Source organism: Nanorana parkeri, unplaced genomic scaffold (genome assembly GCF_000935625.1).
Source record: "Nanorana parkeri isolate BGI_ZX_2015 unplaced genomic scaffold, ASM93562v1 scaffold975, whole genome shotgun sequence".
In the NCBI taxonomy this organism is placed as follows: domain Eukaryota; kingdom Metazoa; phylum Chordata; class Amphibia; order Anura; family Dicroglossidae; genus Nanorana; species Nanorana parkeri.
The window spans coordinates 194,480-215,794 of record NW_017307243.1 but is presented as its reverse complement, the minus strand read 5'-3'; the positions used below and the strand labels follow the sequence as shown (position 1 = coordinate 215,794).

Genomic DNA, 21,315 nt, shown 5'->3' with positions numbered 1-21,315 from the left:
ATTAATTTCCCTGGTACTATAAACATGAAGTGACACTAAACTCAGGAGGTAAAGCTTACAAATGCATTCAAATACCTTAACTAATACCAAAAATTGTGCTTATTTGTGTATCACTCAGCTGTAGATCCTCAAATCATCTCTCAATTAGTGCTAACACTGTCCTATGTTCTAGAGTGTGGGTACTCTTGTTCCCCATGGTCCCTACGTGTGTTGTAATGTAGCCACCGCTTCAAGCTCACTCCTGTGATAGATTACAGTCTCATTACAAATTGGTAAACTATTTTGGTCCATCACGGGAGCGAGCTTGAAGCGGTGGCTACTGTACAACACACAGGGACCATGGGGAACAAAAGTAGCCACCCTCCAGAAGGAAGGACAGTGTCAGCACAAATTCAGAGATGATTTGAGGATCTACAGCTGAGTGATACACAAATAAGATACCTTTATGTTAATAATTAGGGTTCCTCGAATGCATTTTTAAGATTTGACTCCAGAGTTTAGTGTCACTTTAAAGCAATAGCCCCCGTGTGTGCCTTACCTCCGAACACTTCTTTGAAAATAATAATAATATAATCTATACTCTTTTATTTTTTAATACATTCAATAAACTTTTAAATGCTTTATAATCACTTAAATGGGGCTACAGACAAAAATAAGCAGTAGATAGGGAGTTTTATATCTTCTACGCTTTTCCAAAAAAATGTTTGGCTTTAGTTGGGATTTAATTAAAATTAAACTAAAGCGAAATGCTGTTAAACAAAAACCATTATAATTTCCCTTTAAAAAATGTTTTTGTGTTCTTGTTATAGATGTGTCCATTAACATATTCAAAACTGAAGTGTCAGGCCACACAGAAGACTTAACTTTTCCCCCAGTGCTAAAATGCTGCAAAAAATATAAAAGCCTGTAAGGAAAAAGTTAGTAAATATGCTTACCTTTTTCAAGACTTCCGTGCTGCTGGAGGTGACGTCATCCATAGGGCCTTCCATTTAATGAGGCAGCCTGAGGCTGTTGCATCTCTTTGGGTCATGTGGGGGTGTGGTAGGCAGAGTGGCATGGCCGCTCTACTGTACAATGTTTGCACTGTGCCTGCCACCCCCTTTGCAGCCAGAGCATCCCACATTCCAGCCAGAGCATCCCATGTTGCTAAGAGCCGGGCAGGGAAATGTGTAAGGGCCCCACCCTAACCAGTGACATCACTGGTTGCCAGGAGCTGGGGATGCTGGCCAGAGTGTTCCAGGTTGTTAAGAGTCAGGCTCTGCAGTTGTGTATCCTCGTGCACCCCCCACGCTGCCTCAGGCGGCAAAAGGACTAGGAACACCTTTTGTCATCCACCTTCTGGCAACACCCAGGGAAATGTAAAGTAGCTACAATCTCACAAGAAAATGCCCACACACAGCACAGAAATGTGTTATCCTGAGATTTGGGCTACTTAGCATTCCCTCAGATCTCGCCAAAAGGAAGGAGGATCAAATTTCCCCTGCCTAGGTTCTGCTGCGGGCAGAAGACGGAGGAAGTTAAATATATTTCATAATTTTTTTATCTGCCGTATTTTTCTTTAAATTAATTATGTGCAGCTTTTGTCACCGGGGGAGGGAAGCACTGTCAATAAGTAGACCTTGTGTTTTTGGTGCAAGAACCGATTTAAAGAGACTATCAATTTTTTTTTCACCCAACTTATACCCAAGATTCACATATTTTTAAAATATGAATCTTTTGTCAAATGTGTGAATTTTCAGTGGACAAAATCCAAAGGTAATATTCCATTAAATATGTAATCTTTTTGTATGTGGTATCTACTTTTTAATACGTAAAGCACAATGTACTTAATGACCATTTTAATGAGTATGAACAGATCTCCGTAAGACTGAATTCTGACATGTAGTTTTATTAACTGCTTAGCTTGCTAGGTATAACTTTGGCAAACTTACCTGTACGGGTAGTCCTGGATAAGAATAATAGAGAGTTGAGAACCTCTTCCTCATCTTGCTCATCAATGACCTTACATTGTCGTAAGTAGGGTGTTAACTTTGCAGGATTTATGTACCGGCTAAGCATATGCCTATTGGATTCAATATTCTCCCATATGTCATTTTCATCATTCTTCAAAATTTCCTTTTCATTATCCATCATGTTATATTCTGGAGAAGAAAATATTACATTACATTACATTAGACAGGAACACCAATAATTAAAGCGGAGAAGAGAAATATAATATATATACAAGTGCCATTTCTGACCTGAAAATGCTAGCTGCCAGCTATTGTACCACTCCTATGGATGTAAAACACACTGAGGGGAATTTATTAAAACAGGAGCAAACGAAAACTGGAGCAGATAAGCATGGCAACCAATCAGCTTCTCTCTTTCATTTTCAAATCTTAACTTGAACAAACTGAAGAGAGAAGCGGATTGATTGCCATGGGCAACTGCTCCAGTTTTGATAAATTCCCCCCAATAAGTTTGCATTTCAGAGACCTCACTTAGAGAACTATGGGGAAACATTTTTTCCCATAGTTTTCCTCAGGGTCACGGGAGGACATATACTGTGTCCTCCCGTGACCCAAAACTCAGCATATAGCACCCACTGCTTCTCCTCCACTTTGCTGTATGACATGCTGAACCAATCTCAATAAAGCTGGTTCTCTTTGCAGAAGGTTAATGTGTGCTGGCAAAATATTATTTTACTCAATTGCTGTGGCACCATCCAGTGATTGCTAGCACCCTGCACCCATACTGGTCTGGTGTGTGATTGAGGTATCTTTATGATACTATTACTTATGCAAAAGTATTAAATATGGAAACGTGCAAGATAGTGAACTTTTGAAATCCAAACTGTTGCAATGCTTTATGTCACATTTTAATGATGAGATAGCTATGGTGGAATATGGGTGGTATAGTCTTTGGAAATAAGCCTCCATGCGTTTAAACTTTTACCAGCTTCAACCACTTTCCTCTACCTTTACCAGCACGAGACAATATTACATCAAGTAGTTCAGTGCCAGAGGATATCACGAATTACTATTTATTGAGTCACCCTCCTATATATATTCATATTATGGCTATAAAACACCATACTTTTGGCACTTACCTTTGAAGCTATATAGTATCTTACTTTTACCATCTGGCCTTTGTTTCAATATATCATTTAGAGCCATAGTTCTCAACTGGTGGGTCACTACCCCTGTGTTTAGTGGGTCACTGCATGCCTTGCACTGGTCTTGGTGAGAGGCTCCTCAGCCTCTCCATAGCACAACACTGTCAGTTCTCGCACTGAGTAGCAGTTCAAAATATGCTGCCCGGCGCTGAGTGTCAGCTTGAAATGGGGTGGGCTGGGGGTATGGCTCCATCAAAAGGTGCCTGGACCGGAGGGACATCACATTCTGACGCCCCGGCACCTCTACAGGGAGCGCAAGGGAGCTGTACAAGCAATGCACATATTGATGGTGCTCCATCACACAGGTTGAGAACCACTGATCTAGAGGAGTATTTTGTTGACCACACATCAAGACATTTATGGCCCTCTGAAATAATCCCTCAAGGGGAATAGAAATGTTTTCCTACTTTTATAAGCCAAATTATGAACATACTAATTTTAGTATATAAGGAAATACCACAGTGTTTATACTCCACTCTTTGTATGCCTCTATATTGGGTATCCATTAAGAGAGACACAATTAACCAGATATTAAGAGTGACTTTTATCAATCACATACTATGTGGTCTATTCACGAAGCTGCCGAAGGATCTAGCCGTAGCTTCGGCCGATCCTTCGGCTAGCTTCGGCCCCAGGACCCCTTCGGTTCAGTAGAACTGAAGGGGTGCTGTACGTGCTATTCACTATAGCCCGTACAGCTCCCGAACGTGGCCGAGTGGCTCAGTCGAGCCGAACGCATATGCCTCGGCTCGGCTGAGCCGCGCTGAAAGCCGAAGCTGGCCGAGCGGCCGGCCGACAGTCTGCTTCTGACAGCTGGGCGGAGCCAGCCGTCATCTTACGGCTGGCTCTGGCCACTTGCAGAGAGATCTGACACGGCTCCGTGTCAGAATTTTTTTTTACAATGGCCAGCCGAGAAGTGGTTAATGTAAAAGGGAACTCCGATGGCTGCAACTATTGTAAGGGGGCACTCTGCCCAACCCTGCATAAGGCTGATAACAAATCAGCACAGTCCAACACACACCCTGCCAAGTCATCACTACTGTGCTTCAATTTGCAGAGAGTGTGAGCATTGTTGATTGGGGCACAGTAGCTGTGATTGTACAGGGGGAACAGTTAGGCTACTGGAGCTAGACCCCTGCTCTCACAAAAAACCCAGCGGTCCTCACTTTCAGCAGTCTGCCAAGGAAGATGATTTTGGGGTAGAGCAGAAGCACTGTTGAAGAAAAAAATAAAAGCAAGTCTATTAAGCACTTGCTCTAAAATTGGCCATAGGCGATGCTTTAAAAGGTTTTACCGCTCATCAGTTTAGTGATTATTGACCCTAACATTATTGCTCACACTCCCACGTTCACGGTGATATGTAACATGTGTGGCGTAATCGTTGTTTTTGCACGTAGGCGCACCCAACGCATATTTACGTTTGTATCTGCATGCACGCTGGGGCGGGAGACTTACATTTTTTGGGGTGTTTTTCACATAACTTTATTGTTATCACATAGGGGGCTAACAAACCCCTTATGTAATAGCCAACATTCAATGACAGGTCCTTTATGAAGAAACCAGGGGTCTCTAAGACCCCTGTCACCTTGGGACCCCAAGCTGTAAAAACGTATACCACAATTGGCCAGCATTTGAACCTTAAAAAGTTACTAACTTTTCTCCTTCTCTATCCTAGTATCTAGTATTTTGACTTAGCAGGAAAATAGGCTAGCTAATTTTACGATATAATGCAATGTAATTTTTTTCTTTTCTCTTTTAAGCAAATGTTGTATCCAAAATGGACTAATTTGGGCAAAGCTCTGAAAAACAAGCAGGCATAGTGGGGCTCTTGCAGGTAACAACCCGGTAAGGCTCTTGACTGCTTCTGTCTGCAGTGAGGAATAACTGAGACTAGCTGAACTAATAGCAATTTAAAAATAACTATAATATTTTGGTAAATTAAGCATGTAATCTACAAAACCAATTAACACTCTGTACATGCTGACTATATTTTTTAGATTTTTTTGTACTGCACAAATATTTTGTCAAAAAACATCCATTATTCACACTCCCCTGTGCGTCTTTTTTTTCAATTCTTTTCTTTTTTCTTTTCATAAACTTAGCATCATAAAACAGTGTTACTGCAAAGAAAAAGGAAGAGCAACCAGACAGCGGTTCATGTTCACTATAAATACCAACCACATATCTAAACGCGGTAAAGTTCCCCTATGCATCTTTAATGAACTGACATACACCACAGTATTTGATAATTAAATATGTAAAACATAATTAAATTCCCCTCTGACTCTAAGTGTTGAAGAAGCAAGCATTGGAATGAGGAGACAACAAAAAAAATCAATCTTCCAAGTACTAAAAAAAGACTATCAGGGTTATTCACTAAAAGGTGAAGAGTTTGGAGGAGGCAGGAGAAGTAAACAATCTAGGGAAACATAGCCAAACTGGAAAAATTCTCCAATACAGCTCATATTCCAGTTCAGCTATATTGTCCTAGATTGTTCACTTCTCCAAACATTTCACCCTTAATAACCCTGTATATAAAACTTTTTGTGATTGAAAACCTCCAAAACACTTAATTTCACGAATGAACAGAAACATTGATAGGAAAAGGTAGGAGGGAAGGCAATCAGCTGTTTGTTCCAAAGGAAAACAAAAGAGTCGTTGACAAGCATTATATAGTCTTCATGACGGTAGTAAACTGCGGCACACCTAACCAGTTGTCATCTCCAAGTAGAAGTAATCTTTATCTTGGAGAACCATAACCGTGTTGTGGGGGGAAGGATCTGCTTCCACAGTAACGGAATACAGGCTCTCGCTGCATTAATCAAATTGCACCCTAAATCCACCATGGTAAGCTGCTTAACTATCGCATGTACCGAGTTCCAAAATAGTTGAAGTTTCAAACCAGAAAATGTAGATCATGGTGCAAGGATCACAGCCACAACTCCAGCAAACCGAGGGGAGTGAGATGTTCATCTTGGGTAGTATCCACAGGACCTTATACCCCTAGACAAAATTTTCCATTTCCTGGAGTTTATTTGCAATAGAGGAGTTATGTGCTAGAGATAAGATCTGCTCTTTTTGTTGGGCAGAGAACTGCAGGCCCAGTTCATCCTGTCTCTTAAGCAGGAAGGGTGGACTATATTCTATATTAATCAGAGAAATAGCATGGCGGGAGGGGACTTTCCCTCTACACAGTAAGGTGTCTGGTCAGGTCCTGGGACCACGTAATCGCCATTAGAAAGTGTCTAAGTTGATACGAGCTCCAGGGCCTACTGTAACTTTTAACTTTTTAATAAGTATTAAACACTCACCCTTTTTTTTTTTTATAATGAATCCAGATCAAAAAAATATTTAATGCCCAGCAAAGTATTTCTTTATTTTTTTCCCAAGCACTAAGGCCCCATTCACACCTATGCGTATTGTAATATGCGCGTCTGTCGCGCGACCGTCACGCGGTTTTTTTACCGCGATTCCGAAAGGCTACTTGGCAGTATACTAATGGAAAACGCCCTACAAAACTGACCAATACGCAGCAAAAAAACGCTCCGGGACCTTTTCATGCGTGGGCCGTTTTGTAGTGCGTTCGGGACGGGCGGAAATACGGACAGGTGGGAACGAGGCCATTGACTACAGTGCTATTTATTTTTTTGACCGTTTTGTAGAGCGTTCATCGAGCGTAGGACGCGCTACAAAACGGTCAGGTGTGAATGGGGCCTTACAGACATCATGTTTCCAAACAGCTGGCTCCACCTCTCTCAGCTTGGCTTCTTTGGATTCCTGTCCAATACAAGATCACAAAGGAGAGCACAGTCTTAAGCAGTCGTCCATTTACTAGCTTGGAGAAGGGAAGAGCATGGATCAGGGAGGAGTGGAGTGCTTGAGTGTTTATGGAGACACACAGTTTACTAGCACATACAAGGGTGGCTCCCTAGAACCCTTTAAGGGAAAGGAGCCACCCTAAAACAGGATATCGGGACCAGTGCTCAGGGGACCTGCGGAATATGCAGGAAACTAAGGGGGTTATTCACAAAGCTAGCCGAAGGTTCAGCCGTAGCTACGGCTGATCCTTCGGCTAGCTTGGGCCACCTGAGCCCTTCAGTTCAGTAGAACCGAAGGGCTGCTGTCCAGGCTATTCACTATAGCCCGTACAGCTCCCAAAGTTGGCTGAGCAGCTCAGTCGAGCCGAAGGCATATGCTTCGGCTCGACTGAGCCGAGTTGAATCCCGATGCGTGCCCAAAGCCTCGCGACTGACGGCTGGGCGGAACCAGCCACAATCTAAAGGCTGGCTCCGGCCAGTTGCAATGACAGTTGAGCGTCCCCTGGTTACCAGGGGGCGCTCAACTGTCATCACAATGACAACTCGGCAGAGCCGGCCGTGATATCAGGGCCAGACTCGCGGAGCTGTCATTGTAATGCTGAACTAATAACAACTGGGTGGAGGCGGCCGTGATGTCACAGCCGGCTCCGCCCAGTTGTTATCCATCGCCCGGGAACTGCTCTAGCAGGTCCTGGCCAATAGGAAACAGTTGGGCTAGCTCCGCCCAATTGATTCTTTTTTTAAGTTTTTTTTTTTTTTTAAGTGAAATGGTACATGAAAGTACAGGGTATTCCATTTGGCTACCAGCAGTGATCACAGTTGCAGGGGAACGAGGCAAAGGTCACTATATGCTGCTGGGCATGAGGAGGTTGCTGTGCAAATGTGTTGCTGTGCCCTGAATAGGCAAAGTGCAGATTTGCTTTAAGCTTTTATATGAAACTTACTGGCACTGCATTTTCATTCTCATTGTAACCAAGAAATATGCCCAGCCTTCAGAACTCTTATCCCGGTTCCTTTTATATAGCGCGTGCATTAACATTAGAACACGTAGGAGAATGGAATAGGTTGTCCCTTGGTAAATTCCATTATGTGAACAGTGGACATTAAAGTGCATTGCATGAGAGGAATGACATGACTGAAAAGCAGGTTAATGTAAAATGAATAGCGAAGGGGGGAGAGGGAGGCTCTCGAATGCGGCTATCTATTGATTTTTTGGGGGAAGATAAGATTTGTTATATAATACACATACAACTGTGATCCTGCTCTCCATTATACACCATAGGGCTATGCACACCACAGCCCACATTCTACAGCCTATTCATGAAATGCAGGCTGCAGTATGGAGCCGGCAGAGCCCCAAAGTGTTCTCTTTGCTTATCATAGCCGAGACAGCTCCATGATCGAAGGAACACTGGCCATGTGACTTTGACAAGTTGCAGGTTGTCCTCCCAGTCTTTTAAAAGTTTCATTAAATGAATGCATTATTTTTTTAATATTTTTTTTACATTTTCTTACAAACTTTATTTATTTTTTAAATGTATTATTTATTAACATTATGAAACTTTTTTTTCTACTTTATCTTTTGTTTTTTTTCAACTTTTGACACTTATGAGAATAGGCCGAATGGCAGCGAGTAACCTGCCAGAGGTTTGGCTCAGCCGATCCAGATGTTGGATTGACTGAGTCGAACTCCTTCTGCACTTCAGCTCACACACACACACACACACACACACACACACACACACACACACACTATTAGACATGTGCAAAGACTAACATTTTTGATGCTATTTCGGATTCAGCTACCAGCGCATTCTGCACATGCACGCTGCTATCCTGGAGGCGGGGCGCATGATGTCACATGAGACTGCGCGTGAGTGGCGTCAGGTGACGCCACACGCCTGTTGCGGGGGAGCACAATTTTCTGTTCTTGCCTTGGGCCTTGAGTAGCCATGGCTCTGTCTCTGACATTATGTTGCATGCATATAAAAATTTGCATGTAATGTGACAAGAAGGTGGATATGCTCAACTATCATTTCTGGCAATTTAGCTCCATGTGACATTCAAAGTGGCTTTGTCTTTGTGAAAGTTACATTTACATATTGTAGACACGCATGGGGGAAGTAAATGCTGCATTACAGATACACTACCAGCAGATGTATTGATTAGTGGAAGTGCACACAATCAGCAATTCATGATTAAATATGGGTTATTACAAAGTTTGATATCTTAAAAAATGTGCTCATTTTGTTTCAGTTTGCATTTCACTGAACTCAGACCATGCTTGCTGTCTTATGCCTATGCATGCACTACTTATTTAATCGCACCACACTGCATGGTATTGCGGTACAATTAACGCATTGAACCATTGTGAATGGGCCCATACTCATGTGGCCTTTCCTAGTACAGCAATAAGAGAAACAAAGCAGGGAGCCAATCAAATCAGCCATTACATTTCTCTGGGAATTCTGTATACATAGACTGTGGCTAGTTATATATTTTGTATCAATTTGTTTATGAAGTAGAATTTTGTAGGAGGAAGCAACTAATTGATAACAGAAAGCCATTATTTAAAATGCCTTGTTTCCACATTGCAAGAAGTAATGTGCTGCAAGCAAATTAAAGTGGACTTTGTTTATCTTATAAGGAACATTTGGAGTGTTAAATGGACATAATCATTACCCTGACAATGTTATCTTTGTCTTAAATTTCTCCTAGTGAAATGCAGTTCATTTACTGTGCCATGCGCCACATAGCTATATATCTGCAGTGTAAGATCATCTAAAGCCTTGGTTCTCAACTGGTGGGTCTTGACCCAAAAGTGGGTTGTGACCCCGTGTTCAGTGGGTCGTCGCATGCTTTCCACTTATCTAGGTGCAAGGCTCCTCAGCCTCCCCCTATTGCAGCACTGTCCATTCTTACACCGAGTAGCCATTCAAAATATGCTGCCCAGCGTCGAGTGTTGACTTGAAGTGGGGTGGGCTGGGGGTATGGCCGTGAAGGAGCTCCCTCCATACGTGCATTGCTTATAGCTCCCTCGCATGTCCTGTAGAGGTGCCTGGACCAGAGTGACATCACATTCTGGCTCGTGGCACCTCTACAGGTGCACATGTGAGCTGGACAAGCAATGCACGTATGGATGGAGCTCCATCACAGCACAGCAGCCCATGCTCCATTGGAGTGCGACTTGGGTCTTTAAAAAGTTTCCCCGCCAATTAGTTCACCTTCTCCCTGGCTTGAAAAATAAATCTTGGACTTCGAAACGCATAGCCTCATTTTACACATACCAAGCATCCACCCGACTCATGCCCGTGTGTTCCGCCAGCACCGGGCACAAACCGAGTGTCCTACACCTGTCTGCAACTACTGCTCGGCATTCCCGTACCCAGATCACTACCACAGCATCGCGGTAATACGAGCCGCCTCTGTCCCCCTCCTCCTTCACACACACAGTGTGACACCGCTGGCTCTCTCCTCGCATACACCAAGGACTGCATCCGCCGGCCGCAGCACCACCAGCATCCGCCCTGCATTGCCGGTCGAGCCGCCTCCGTCCCCCTCCTCTTTCACACACGCAGTGTGACACCACCGGCTCCCTCCACGCTCATTCCACGGACTACCGGTCCCAACACCGTCACGGCCCGCCCCTTCCCCTGTCAACAAGCGGATTTCATCTCCTTGTCACAGGGGAACCCTTGACATCACCAGGGAAGGGTGGTCCCCCAAGGGCATACCCGCCTGAAAACTTTTTATCAGCAACTGAGGAATTCATCGCTTCTGCCTCCTCACTACCCGCAATCAACAGGACAACAGCAGACGGACATCCCTCCTAACAACAGATCGCAACCAGGAATCCCTGAAAAACCAGAACCAACCAACTCTACCCCTCGCCAATGACTTTGCAACACTCCTTACCTAATGGTAAGTTTCTACATTTGTATTGATTTGCTTTACACAAGATCCTCATCTCCGTATCATACATTTATGTTTTCTGGGACGAATCGGATCAACCACTGAACGTATCACTCGGACCCTGAAACTAAAACTGGTCCCTATTCCAGCCTTCCTTTCCAAAAAACCACCCCCCTTTTTCGCTTGGTTTGTAGCGCTTCTCCCCTCCTTTCTCTGTCGCAACTTAATGACCAAGGACAAATGTGGGTCCTGAGGTTACACAGGTTAAGAACCACTGATCTAAGGCACTGCTGCCTCTGGCTCTGCCTCTCACAAGATCTGGAGGAAGATTTAGTGCTGCTTACTGTGGCTGCTCTCTTGCTGTAGAGAAAGCTGCAGCATAAGGACCTCTCTGCTTCAACGTTATTCTTTCTGTGTTTCCTGCACTCTGAATATTCCTTCAGCAGCCATCAGATTCCTTCAGCAGCTCCTCCAAGATGTCTGCCTTCACAGAGACACAATCCCCGCACTGCAAGGGTTAAGTACTCGTTTTTGTCTAGATGCAAGTTGCATTCACCTGAACCTCTGGGATGGCTGACTGTTAGACCAGTCAGCCTGGAGTTGTTCTTTAAGATAGCAGTTTATATTTGACTTGAGTAGATAAGTCATACTGTGGATGCTGTGTTTGGGTAGTTAATTGATTAAAAACTACCCACCATAACTTCATAATACAATTATTTGTTAGTGTCATGATTGTTGTAATTCTGAGAGTAATAAAGCGAGAAAAAGCCAGGCATCTTTTTAGGAAGCCAGCAGAATTGATCTTATGAGCGGTTTGCTTTGAAGCTCCTCTACGTTTGTACTCCTTGTTTTTATACCCTGTTATGATAGAATTCATGAAAACGGTAAGGTCGTTAGTATACCATGGCGGTGGACTATGCGTCAAAGAAAGTGGAAACTTGGATATTGAAGTCTATTTGAAGCCCACTCATACTGATCAGTATCTGCTGTTTGTTTCCAACCACCCTCTAGAACACAAGCTGAGCTTTACTGGAATCCAACAGCACAGGGTTGAAAATGTATCATAACAGAGTATAAAGACAAGGAATACAAACATAGAGAAGCTTCGAAGGAAACCTATCATCAGATACATATTGCTAGCCTCGGATCAATGCTAGATGCCTGGCTGTCTCTTAGAGTTTGTTCACACCATAGGCAGTGCATTCCGGTCCGAAATCGGAGTGAATGGGACCGTAGCCACGCCCTGCGGCTCCTTTCAAAATGCTGCACGCACTATTTTGAACGCAGGCACAATGTGCCTTGTGATTCCCGTGCGGGCGATCGCATTGCGGCCGCAGGGCGTGGCTACGGTCCCATTCACTTCAATGGCCCGCCACACCCCCTCCTGCCCAGCAAAAAAGGGAGCCGGACGCCATCCGGGCATTGCGTTCCGGTCCGATTTTGGACCGGAACGCACTGCCTATGGTGTGAACGAACCCTTACTTTAAAGTGTTTGTTACTGCAAAATGTGTTGTGTTATACATTCCCTTCCTATTAATTGTAGCTTGCAAACCTTTTATTGCCTATGTTTTTTCAAAATACCTAGGATCCTGCCAGCTCTTCCTGCTTGCTTTTTCACAAAGACCACGCTAAGCACGGAAGCAGATCCATCCTATTGTGGTCAGTTTGTGTCTTGTCTCCTGACTTGGGATCTACAGAATGCTGTGCAGACAGATGACTTGCCTGTAGTTTCATATTTAGCTGCCACACCCCATCCAGTCCCCTACTGTTTGATTGATTGTGAGCGGCAGGAGGAGGTCTGCATTTAGCTTCGGGCTAGTTCACACCATAACTGCGATTTTAACGCAATTTTGATGGGATTTTTGCTTAAAATGGGCTTTCAAGTGCAGTCCAGTGCGTTCCAGTGCATTTGCATACGTTTTTGATGCTTTCTGCTTTTTCAGACTGCATTGGAACAGACTGCATTGGTGTGAGCAGAGCACCAGAAATCCGATTGGAAAGCATTTTCACGCAATTTTGATCAAGCTGCAAAACTGAACGGACTGCCACCAGCTCCAGTGTGTTACAGCATGATTCGCTGTTGGAACGCACTGGAGCGCATCCCCGGGAGGGGGAGTGGCTGCAGTGCCAGTGACTTCAACACACTCCCCGCAGTGCGATCGCCCGCACCAGAATGCATGGTACATCAAGGGTCCAGTGTGGTCTGAAAAAATAGTGCATGCAGCATTTTTTAGATCGTACTGGACCGGAATCCAGGCACTGATATGACACGCGTCCTGGTGCGGGCACAGGGCATGGCTGCGGTGCCATTGACTTCAATGCACCACCATGCCCTCTACCGCCCCTGAACGCAGGAAGCCAGCCAGGAGGTGCTCCAGTGCATTTCAGCAGCAAATCGTGCTGGAAAACACCGAAGCTGGTGTGAACCAGCCCTTAGAATTTCCATCTAGCTCCTCCCCGAGCCCTTTGAGCTAAATAGTAATTATGCCTTTAATAGTAATTAATCTAATTATGCCTAAATAGTAATTAGTGTCTTTGTGTGTTTTTTTTACATATTTTGTCTTTCTGTTGCCTGCCGTCCCCCTTTCTGGTCAGAGCGTCCTAGATTGCTAAGAGTCGGGCAGGAGATGTGAAAGGGCCATACACATCTCTCTGCACAGCTCTTAGCAACCAGACTTCACTGGTTGCTAAGAGGAACTCTAGACTGGCAAGCAAACAGAGAAGCAGCATTAACAAAATTGTTACCCTATAAGGCTATGTCTGAAAAAAATAGCATTTGTTATTAAACATGGCATCCCTGTATTCAAATCGAGGAACACGCTTACGCTGAAAAATACAGAAAAAACAAAAGACGAATAAAGCAATGTGGTATACACAGTTCAATGTAGTGAAAAATGCACAGCTCCATATCTTTGGAAGAAGAGAGAACCACTCAAATAATAGCCCAGTATAGGAAGCTTAACTGATAGATTAAGAACAACGCCTTTTATTGATTCTGGTGTTGCTTTGCCTACTTCATATATTACACAAGCTGAGGTCCATGGGCATAGATGAATTAGTGTGTACGTGGATAGAAAACTGGCTACAGGAACGTGTACAGAGAGTATTGATAAATGGCACCTTTTCAGACTGGGCTAGGGCATGAGCTGTGTGCCTCAGGGTTGGTTCTGTGCTGGGCCCCATGCTATTCAACCTATTTATTAACGATATTGGGGAGGGTGTGAATAGCCATGTTTCTGTGTTTGCTGATGATACCAAAATCGGGAGGGTAATAGAAACGGATTTAGACATTGTAGCATTACAGGAGGACCTGGATAAAATAGGGGAGTGGGCAACTATATGGTAGATGAGGTTCAATGTCGATAAATGCAAAGTAATGCACTTTGGAATTAAAAATAAACAAATGGGTTATACAATTATGGGTATGCCACTAGGGAAGTCATAAATGGAAAAAGATTTGGGGGTCATTGTAGACCACAGACTGAATAACAGCTTGCAGTGCCAGGCTGCTGTAAACAAAGCAAGTAGAGTCCTGTCCTGTATTAAAGGAGAACTATGAGGTGAGTGCTTTTCACTCACCTCATAGTTCTAGCCGACCTGTGACAATGAAACTGTCACAGGTCGGCTCAGTAGATCGGGAGGTGAGCGAACACATACCGGCGTTCGCTCACCTCTCGATCCTGTCACGGCTCACTGCCGTGACAGGGGAGGGGCTGGATTCCCCCCTCCCCGCTCCGCCAGCGCTGACCTGCATCTTCTCAGTTCTCACACTGTAGTGTTATATTTAGTTATTTATTATTGGTATTTATATAGCACCGACAATTACTCAGTTGTCAATCTTTTTTAAAGAATTGCAAGCCATCTATATTTTTCACAGAACTATAAAGAATGCCGGCATCGTGTTCATACTCCAGTGCACAAATGAACAATTGGAGTATAATCTATATCAGGGCAATATTCTTCAGGAATCTTCACACATTCCTATAAAAAGAGCCTGCAAAATTGCACGCCACTGATGCTCAGCAAAAGAGGAACAAATGAGGTTTTGGAAAACATACGTTTATGGTTTCCTTTCCTGTTAGAAAACATTTTGCACAGAGATGTTCTGCAAAGTTGTAGAGATATCACTAGCTGAATAATACTGTTACTCAGTATACAGAGATTGCAGGATGAAAACAGGAACTATGAGCTGTCAATGAACTTTATCTATGAGGCTCTTAGTAACAACCAAAACAATGAGATTCTGAGATGAGAGGCAGACACATTGTGGCTGATTTAATAAAGGAGGGCAGAATCCTAAGACATTAAATTAATTTTCCAGTAATGTGAAAAAAACAAATGTCTGTTTTCCTATTTCATCTGCATATGATTGGACATTCAAAGAAAACATGAATTTGCTTTTGCCTGATTCAATAACTGAAGCAAATTATCCCACGGTTTATTGTGTAAAGATTCTTAACTCTTTCAGTAAATAGCTTCATAATGGGCGAGTGGGCCCCAATTTATTTGGGCTCCCACTTTCATGGGATTGCGGCGGTTAAAGTGTATGATTGTGAGGTAAACAGGGTTAACGAACTGTTTTATTAAATAATAAAAAATAAAAAAAAAAATTAATTATTAATTTCCCTCATAAATTAGAGTGTGTTTCCCTTTAATAAAAAACTTACCTGGTGTTTTCGGCGGGAAAATCCCTAGCTCGTGCCGTTTCTGGAAGATTCCAGGGACTTTAGGAGGTGTGTTCCACTTTAAGACAGCTGTTGCTAGGCGGGAAAACCAAGGCTCGTGCCGTTCTAGAATTATCTGACAGCTGCCTATAAAAGGGGACACGCAAAGACAAAGAGGCACTCGGCTGGATTTTCATCACAGCAAGCTCCCCACCCTCCCTCCCTTATAGCATTTTTACTTATATGTTAAATTTAGCAAACAGGTTAATATCACGTCGCGGGCTTTTATGTGGTAGTGTCACCTCTTAATAGAGGGGGACTTTAAGTTTGGTTTATAATTTTTTGAGTTATTGCTTGAGTCTTATGGCTGAGCAATCTACGGTTGGTTTAATGGTTAAGATGTTAATGGTTTTGATAAAATACAATTTAAGAGTAAAAAAAAAGTTAATAAACCAATAAAAGTGCCGCGGCCATTTATTTCCAAATATTTTGTTGTACGTGTCGTTATTTTAATATATAATACCGCATGCAATTCCATGCCTTATATGCTCAATAAGCAAACCAACATTTAATAAATTAAAAGGAAACCTGCAGTCAGATGAATATAGTGCTGCTATTGTTGACTGCCTTCTGAGAATGCTAGCTGCCTGGCTATCTCTGGTTTCTCTATAACAGTCAGTCAGTAAGTAAAATTTGAACTCCATATCCTCATACTATACTCCGAAAGTATTAGTAAAGAGGTTAGTAAAGACAATCCACATATTTCCTAGGCTCAAGTGTTCTTTTAATACAAGCTCTACCCGGGGCTGGATTTCCCACAAGGCCAACCAACCTAGCCACGGGGCAGCAGGGAGTAGAGGGGCAGCAGGGGTGTGGAACTCCTATCTCCTGATGCCCGGAACATGCATTTCCGGGCGCCGGGCGGGTAGTTGTTTTCTACATATTAGCCCTGCTATGGGAGCAGGGCAAAATGTACAGCGGGGAAGCCTCCGCTTGTTTTGTACAAGTGATCTCAGCGATGTCGCCAAGATCACTTGTATGCAGCCTGCAGATCTGCCATTCTACGTGGGGGAAGGGAGGGTTGGCGGGTAGGGGGGCGCATTGAGGAAGCTGGACTAGGGGTAGCAGAAAGAGTAAATCCGACCCCGGCTCTACCAATATTTCCCTACTTTCTTTGCACAATGAAGTTATTTGACTATGATGTATGGTCTCATTGAAGTCTTTTTGCTTTTGAGCATTTTTTTAAAATGACTCAATGAGGAAGGCATATTGAGAACCAATGGTGATGGTGAATTGGAGAATGACTATACATTTTAAAACCACATTTGTAGAAATGTATTTAATGAATGTGTGGTGGTTAAACAATGAGAAATGCTTTCTGCGATGTTTGATGGGATAGAGCTGATGCATGGTACTCCAAATTTTGAAAATGTTTCTACTAATAATCTATCTTTTTATCCTATTCAAGTTTGGGGTTCCATGGCTGATACCTTTCAATAAACAATAATTGTTACTACTGTCCAAGAAAAACTATCCCGTGAACTGATAGCCGTCACCCCCTTCATGCTTCCAAGTCTATTCTGGTGGGAGAGAACATTCATGCTAAGAGGAATACCTCTTTAGGTGAAGAATATGAAAATTTTGAAAATGTATTATTGAATAGAGGGTAACCTAAATGGATGCTTACAAGAGCTAGAATATGGCCAAACAAGGGAAAGGGAGAAGTTACTGTGTAATACATCTCTTGGGTTGAAAAAAAGCAAAAATCTAGAAATCCAACTTTCTCCTCCTTGACACAGTGTTGAATTGAATAAAACTACTGGCAATATTTAGAGAAACCTACCATTTGTTAATAAAGACAGGAGTCTTCAAACAAATTAGTGAGTTTTGTTAGCAGGAAGTAATCTACAATAAATTATGTCCTTTGTCCTACTGTTATTAGGGCAAAACTATAGCCAAACAGAAACAGAACAACTGGATTTTACAGATATCAAATGAGCAGATTTAATTGTTGTGCCTATTGCTGCAGAGTTAGACAATTGAGTCATTCATATCTGAGAAGAAGAGCTACAAAATCAATAAACTCATTCATTGTTGTACCAAAAATATTGTGTATTTAATATATGCTTACATTGCAGGAAACAGTATATTAGTTGTACTACAGGGTTGCATTTAAGGATTCAGAGAAACTTTTTAGGTTACCTAAAAAATGGCTTATTATTCCGATCATGTTGCAGAACTTTCTTTTTAGCTATATGTCAAAAAAGCTGACAGAAATGCTGATCATCTTTTTGTACTTGTTTGATGTTGGGGAATGGAGTCTTAGCACTTTGGAGTGACATGTTCTTTATCTAGTGTATTTTTAATTTTTCCCATTGATTTAGCAGAGGTTAATTACTTTGTATATACAATAATTAATATATAACACTAACATATACTATGTTCAGGCTTAATTCTCAGTGATGTCTGAAGAGATGCAGGGTATCCTCAGTAATGAAAATGGGGGTACTGGTGGGATAATTTACTCTCTCGTGTTGAAATGTGGTATTGCATAATTGATATATTGAGCACCCAGGACTTTATGTGTTGATTTTTATGCCCCTATTTTGTGATTGTTAAGTTATTTGGGAATATATTTATTGTCTTATATTAAGGGCTATTACAGTAAATAAGGATGTGTTAAGGTAGGGATGGAAAGCAGCATTGCAGAATGAGGTAACATCCACTTCTCAGTCCAGCATAATCTAGAAAGTGGAAAAGTCTCTCTGACTTTGTTCTACTGTTTTGCTTGAACATTGCCTGAACATTGATTTTCATCCTCCTACCCCTGCAGCCTCCCCCATGGAACTCCACTTTTGATCTTGATGCAAGCATCAAGTATATCAGTATCTTAACAGAAGTGTATCTATCAGCATGTACCCTTGTGTTTGAGCATTTGTTCATTATGTTCACAGCCTGAAAGCACACTGTTGTGCACCTGCAGCTGGATCTGGAGGAAAATGTATGCTGGTGCAGTCAGCTTGATGGAAAATGAGGTGAAGATGCATCAAATGGGAGGGAGCTGTGCTTGCTGAAGGTTATGGTCAATGCTGGGGAGGCTAGCATGAATGAAAGCACAAAGTGTAGACCTAAGCAAGGTAGAATAGAAGAGCTGCCAGCATACCTAGTACCTAGTAGTAAATGTTTATTACAATGTCACTAAGATGTGACAGCAACAGAAGGGCTTTATCATCTTATAGATAGGCACAATATTTCCTCTAGGGTAAAGGAGATGGAGAAAACTTTGGTCCTCAGTTATTTAGGCTTAGAAGAGTAACAGGTGGCAACCCTTTAAATGGTAAATTACATTACTTACACTCCACGTAATGAGGAACGTCACCCCATAGGGGAATAAACATTTTCCATGCAGCGCTTGCAAGATCAACCTATATTTGATTGGCCAGAGGACACTGCGTGGGCACTGGGCAACCAGTTCACCGAAAGGACTGGATTAGTATTTGAGGTAAACAAATTGAAACAAAACATCAGTTTCACATTATTGCCTTTCAAGCAGCTTTAGCCTTTGGTGACAAGATTCATTTTTTCTTTTGGGTCCTGCTGATATTCCTGCATTACTAGTGCTGGAGGCCCTGGTTCAGACTGGCCATGGAACCTAATCTAATACTGTAGGTATGTGGGAGCTGGTCAGGTGTTTTCTTAGTCCACAATACATGGCTGACTTATAAAAGTGTGTGGCAATTCTGTTTTACTCTTGGCCACAAGGTATGCATTTTTTCCCATTTAGAGGGTAGAAGGGATCGTATGCTATAGTCTGTCAGCTACCTACTGGCACAAAGATACTAGAGTTGCAACAAATGACAAAAAAATAGCAGTCTTGCCATTTCTTTGTAAATGAATGAATTTGCCTGATTTCCTGATTTTCAAAGCCACTTGTGATACTAAATCCCCTTAATGGGCAGAGAAAGAAATGTAAGTAGGTTTATTGGCATATGCCTATATAATGAAAGATATAATAGGGGATAATATGCCAGCTTCCAAATGGGCAGAGTCATTTACAGTGAATTTTCTATTATCCTTTTATTGGGCCCTGTAGGTTAGTGAGTTGTTATCCATTTATAGGGAGGCCAGAGGTTGAATGATAATGTGCTTAAGGTAACACACTGGAAGTATTAATTTTTAATGAAAAAGTGATCATTTGGGACATGTTGGGTGCCATTTTATGGCCTAGACATATGTGTATATTACCCACAGAGCATATCCGATGTTCAGCCCACAAATATCAGCATCCTCGAAGGTTCATTAGGATGGTTTAATGATGCCCCTCTATTTGAGTTTGGCAAAGTTTCAGGGAAGTGCTTTGCTTGGCTAGGGCTCATCAGGAGTTGCAAATGGTAAACTCTGGATTGTGAGATATACTGTGCTGATCCAGGAAAACGTATATAATCACAAATATCCTCTTACCTTCTCTGGCAAAAAATAGAACATAAATGAGAAAAATGTCTAACTTCTAATGTTAAGTGGAAATAACTATTTGATCATTCCGTGGACAGACTAACAGTTAATAAAATGAGTGTTTCCCAACTTGGATGTCCCATATGCTCCCATTATAAGATACTGATTGATAGATGCAGGCCTGTGTTCTATAGTTTGTGTATTGTATATGGAGATAAACTCTGTGACATAAAGTAAGCAAGGTGACTGAGATATTAATTAGTTGTTCAGTTATTATTTGTGTAAAAATCTATTGAGGTGTGTTGAGTATGTGTAAAGGTTGTTTTAATCCTTTGTATGTCGATACTAAAGATGTTAATAATGTAAGGCACTTTCTATTGTATATTTTTGGAATATGAGGTATATTTTGTGACATTTGCTTTACATTTATAGGTATAAAGAAGTCACACAGATTGGGAGTGTATATATAGTGAATAGGTGTTCATTTTGGCCTGACTATGGTATGCATTCCTTTCAGATTGGCACTACCACATAGTTGACATGGTCAAGATGATATGTAGCTGGGAGCTGCGCCTCTCCTGCCATATGTGAAGTCACAGAGAGTTGAATATTTATATAAATAATAGGCAGTTTACACTAGCAAGGGGATAATTGTTTTTTCTTTTTGTCATATGTTGGTAGAGATGCCATGTGGTATTGATGATTTCTCTTTTTATGTCCAGTTAAACAATAGGTTTGCTTGAATGCTTTCCCTCCCCAAAAAATATGCACCTTCCCCCCCTTCCCATTGCTCTGTTCAGCTACTGGCACAGGGCTCCTTTATTGACATCTTGCACATGCTGAGAGCGCCCTGAGATTGTGCACTGCAATGCATATATGCCATAGGCAGTGTACAGCCACACAAACAAATTGCTAGGAGAAAGGGGAAGGAATTTTTTGACAGAAGAGACATACAAATTCTCTTCTAAAAAAAAAAAGCCCCAAGATCTACATCCTGGCATTTTTTTTTTAACTTTACTTTATTTCCGCTCATACAGTCAAATTCCGTCAGAAGAAAAAAGAAAGTGGTTTGTGTTTTTTCTTTGGGCTTGAGAATATTTTATCGAATGAGCATAGAATAGTGGACACTGCCAGTCAAAGCAGGGACATTTACAACACATGGCAAGATGTGTCTGCAGTGAAGAGTAAGCAGCTCAATGCTTATGACAAAATACATAATGATTATATGATCCCAAAAGAAAACGAAATATTTGCCACATGCAAATTTTACAGCAAAGTGCAAAGTGTAATGAACCAGTTGAACAGTTTGCAG

General features: G+C 42.2%; 1 protein-coding gene across 1 annotated transcript in view; it reads right to left on the bottom strand.

The window, feature by feature from the left end:
* The window catches only part of CARD11 (caspase recruitment domain family member 11), a 60,556-nt gene extending 58,426 nt beyond the window's left edge, over positions 1 to 2,130 (bottom strand). Inside the window, exon 1 of the mRNA XM_018566790.1 lies at positions 1,932 to 2,130. Within this exon, the coding sequence (XP_018422292.1) occupies positions 1,932 to 2,130 (199 nt within the window). The remainder of the gene's footprint in view (positions 1 to 1,931) is intronic.
* Between the last annotated feature and the right edge of the window lie 19,185 nt (positions 2,131 to 21,315).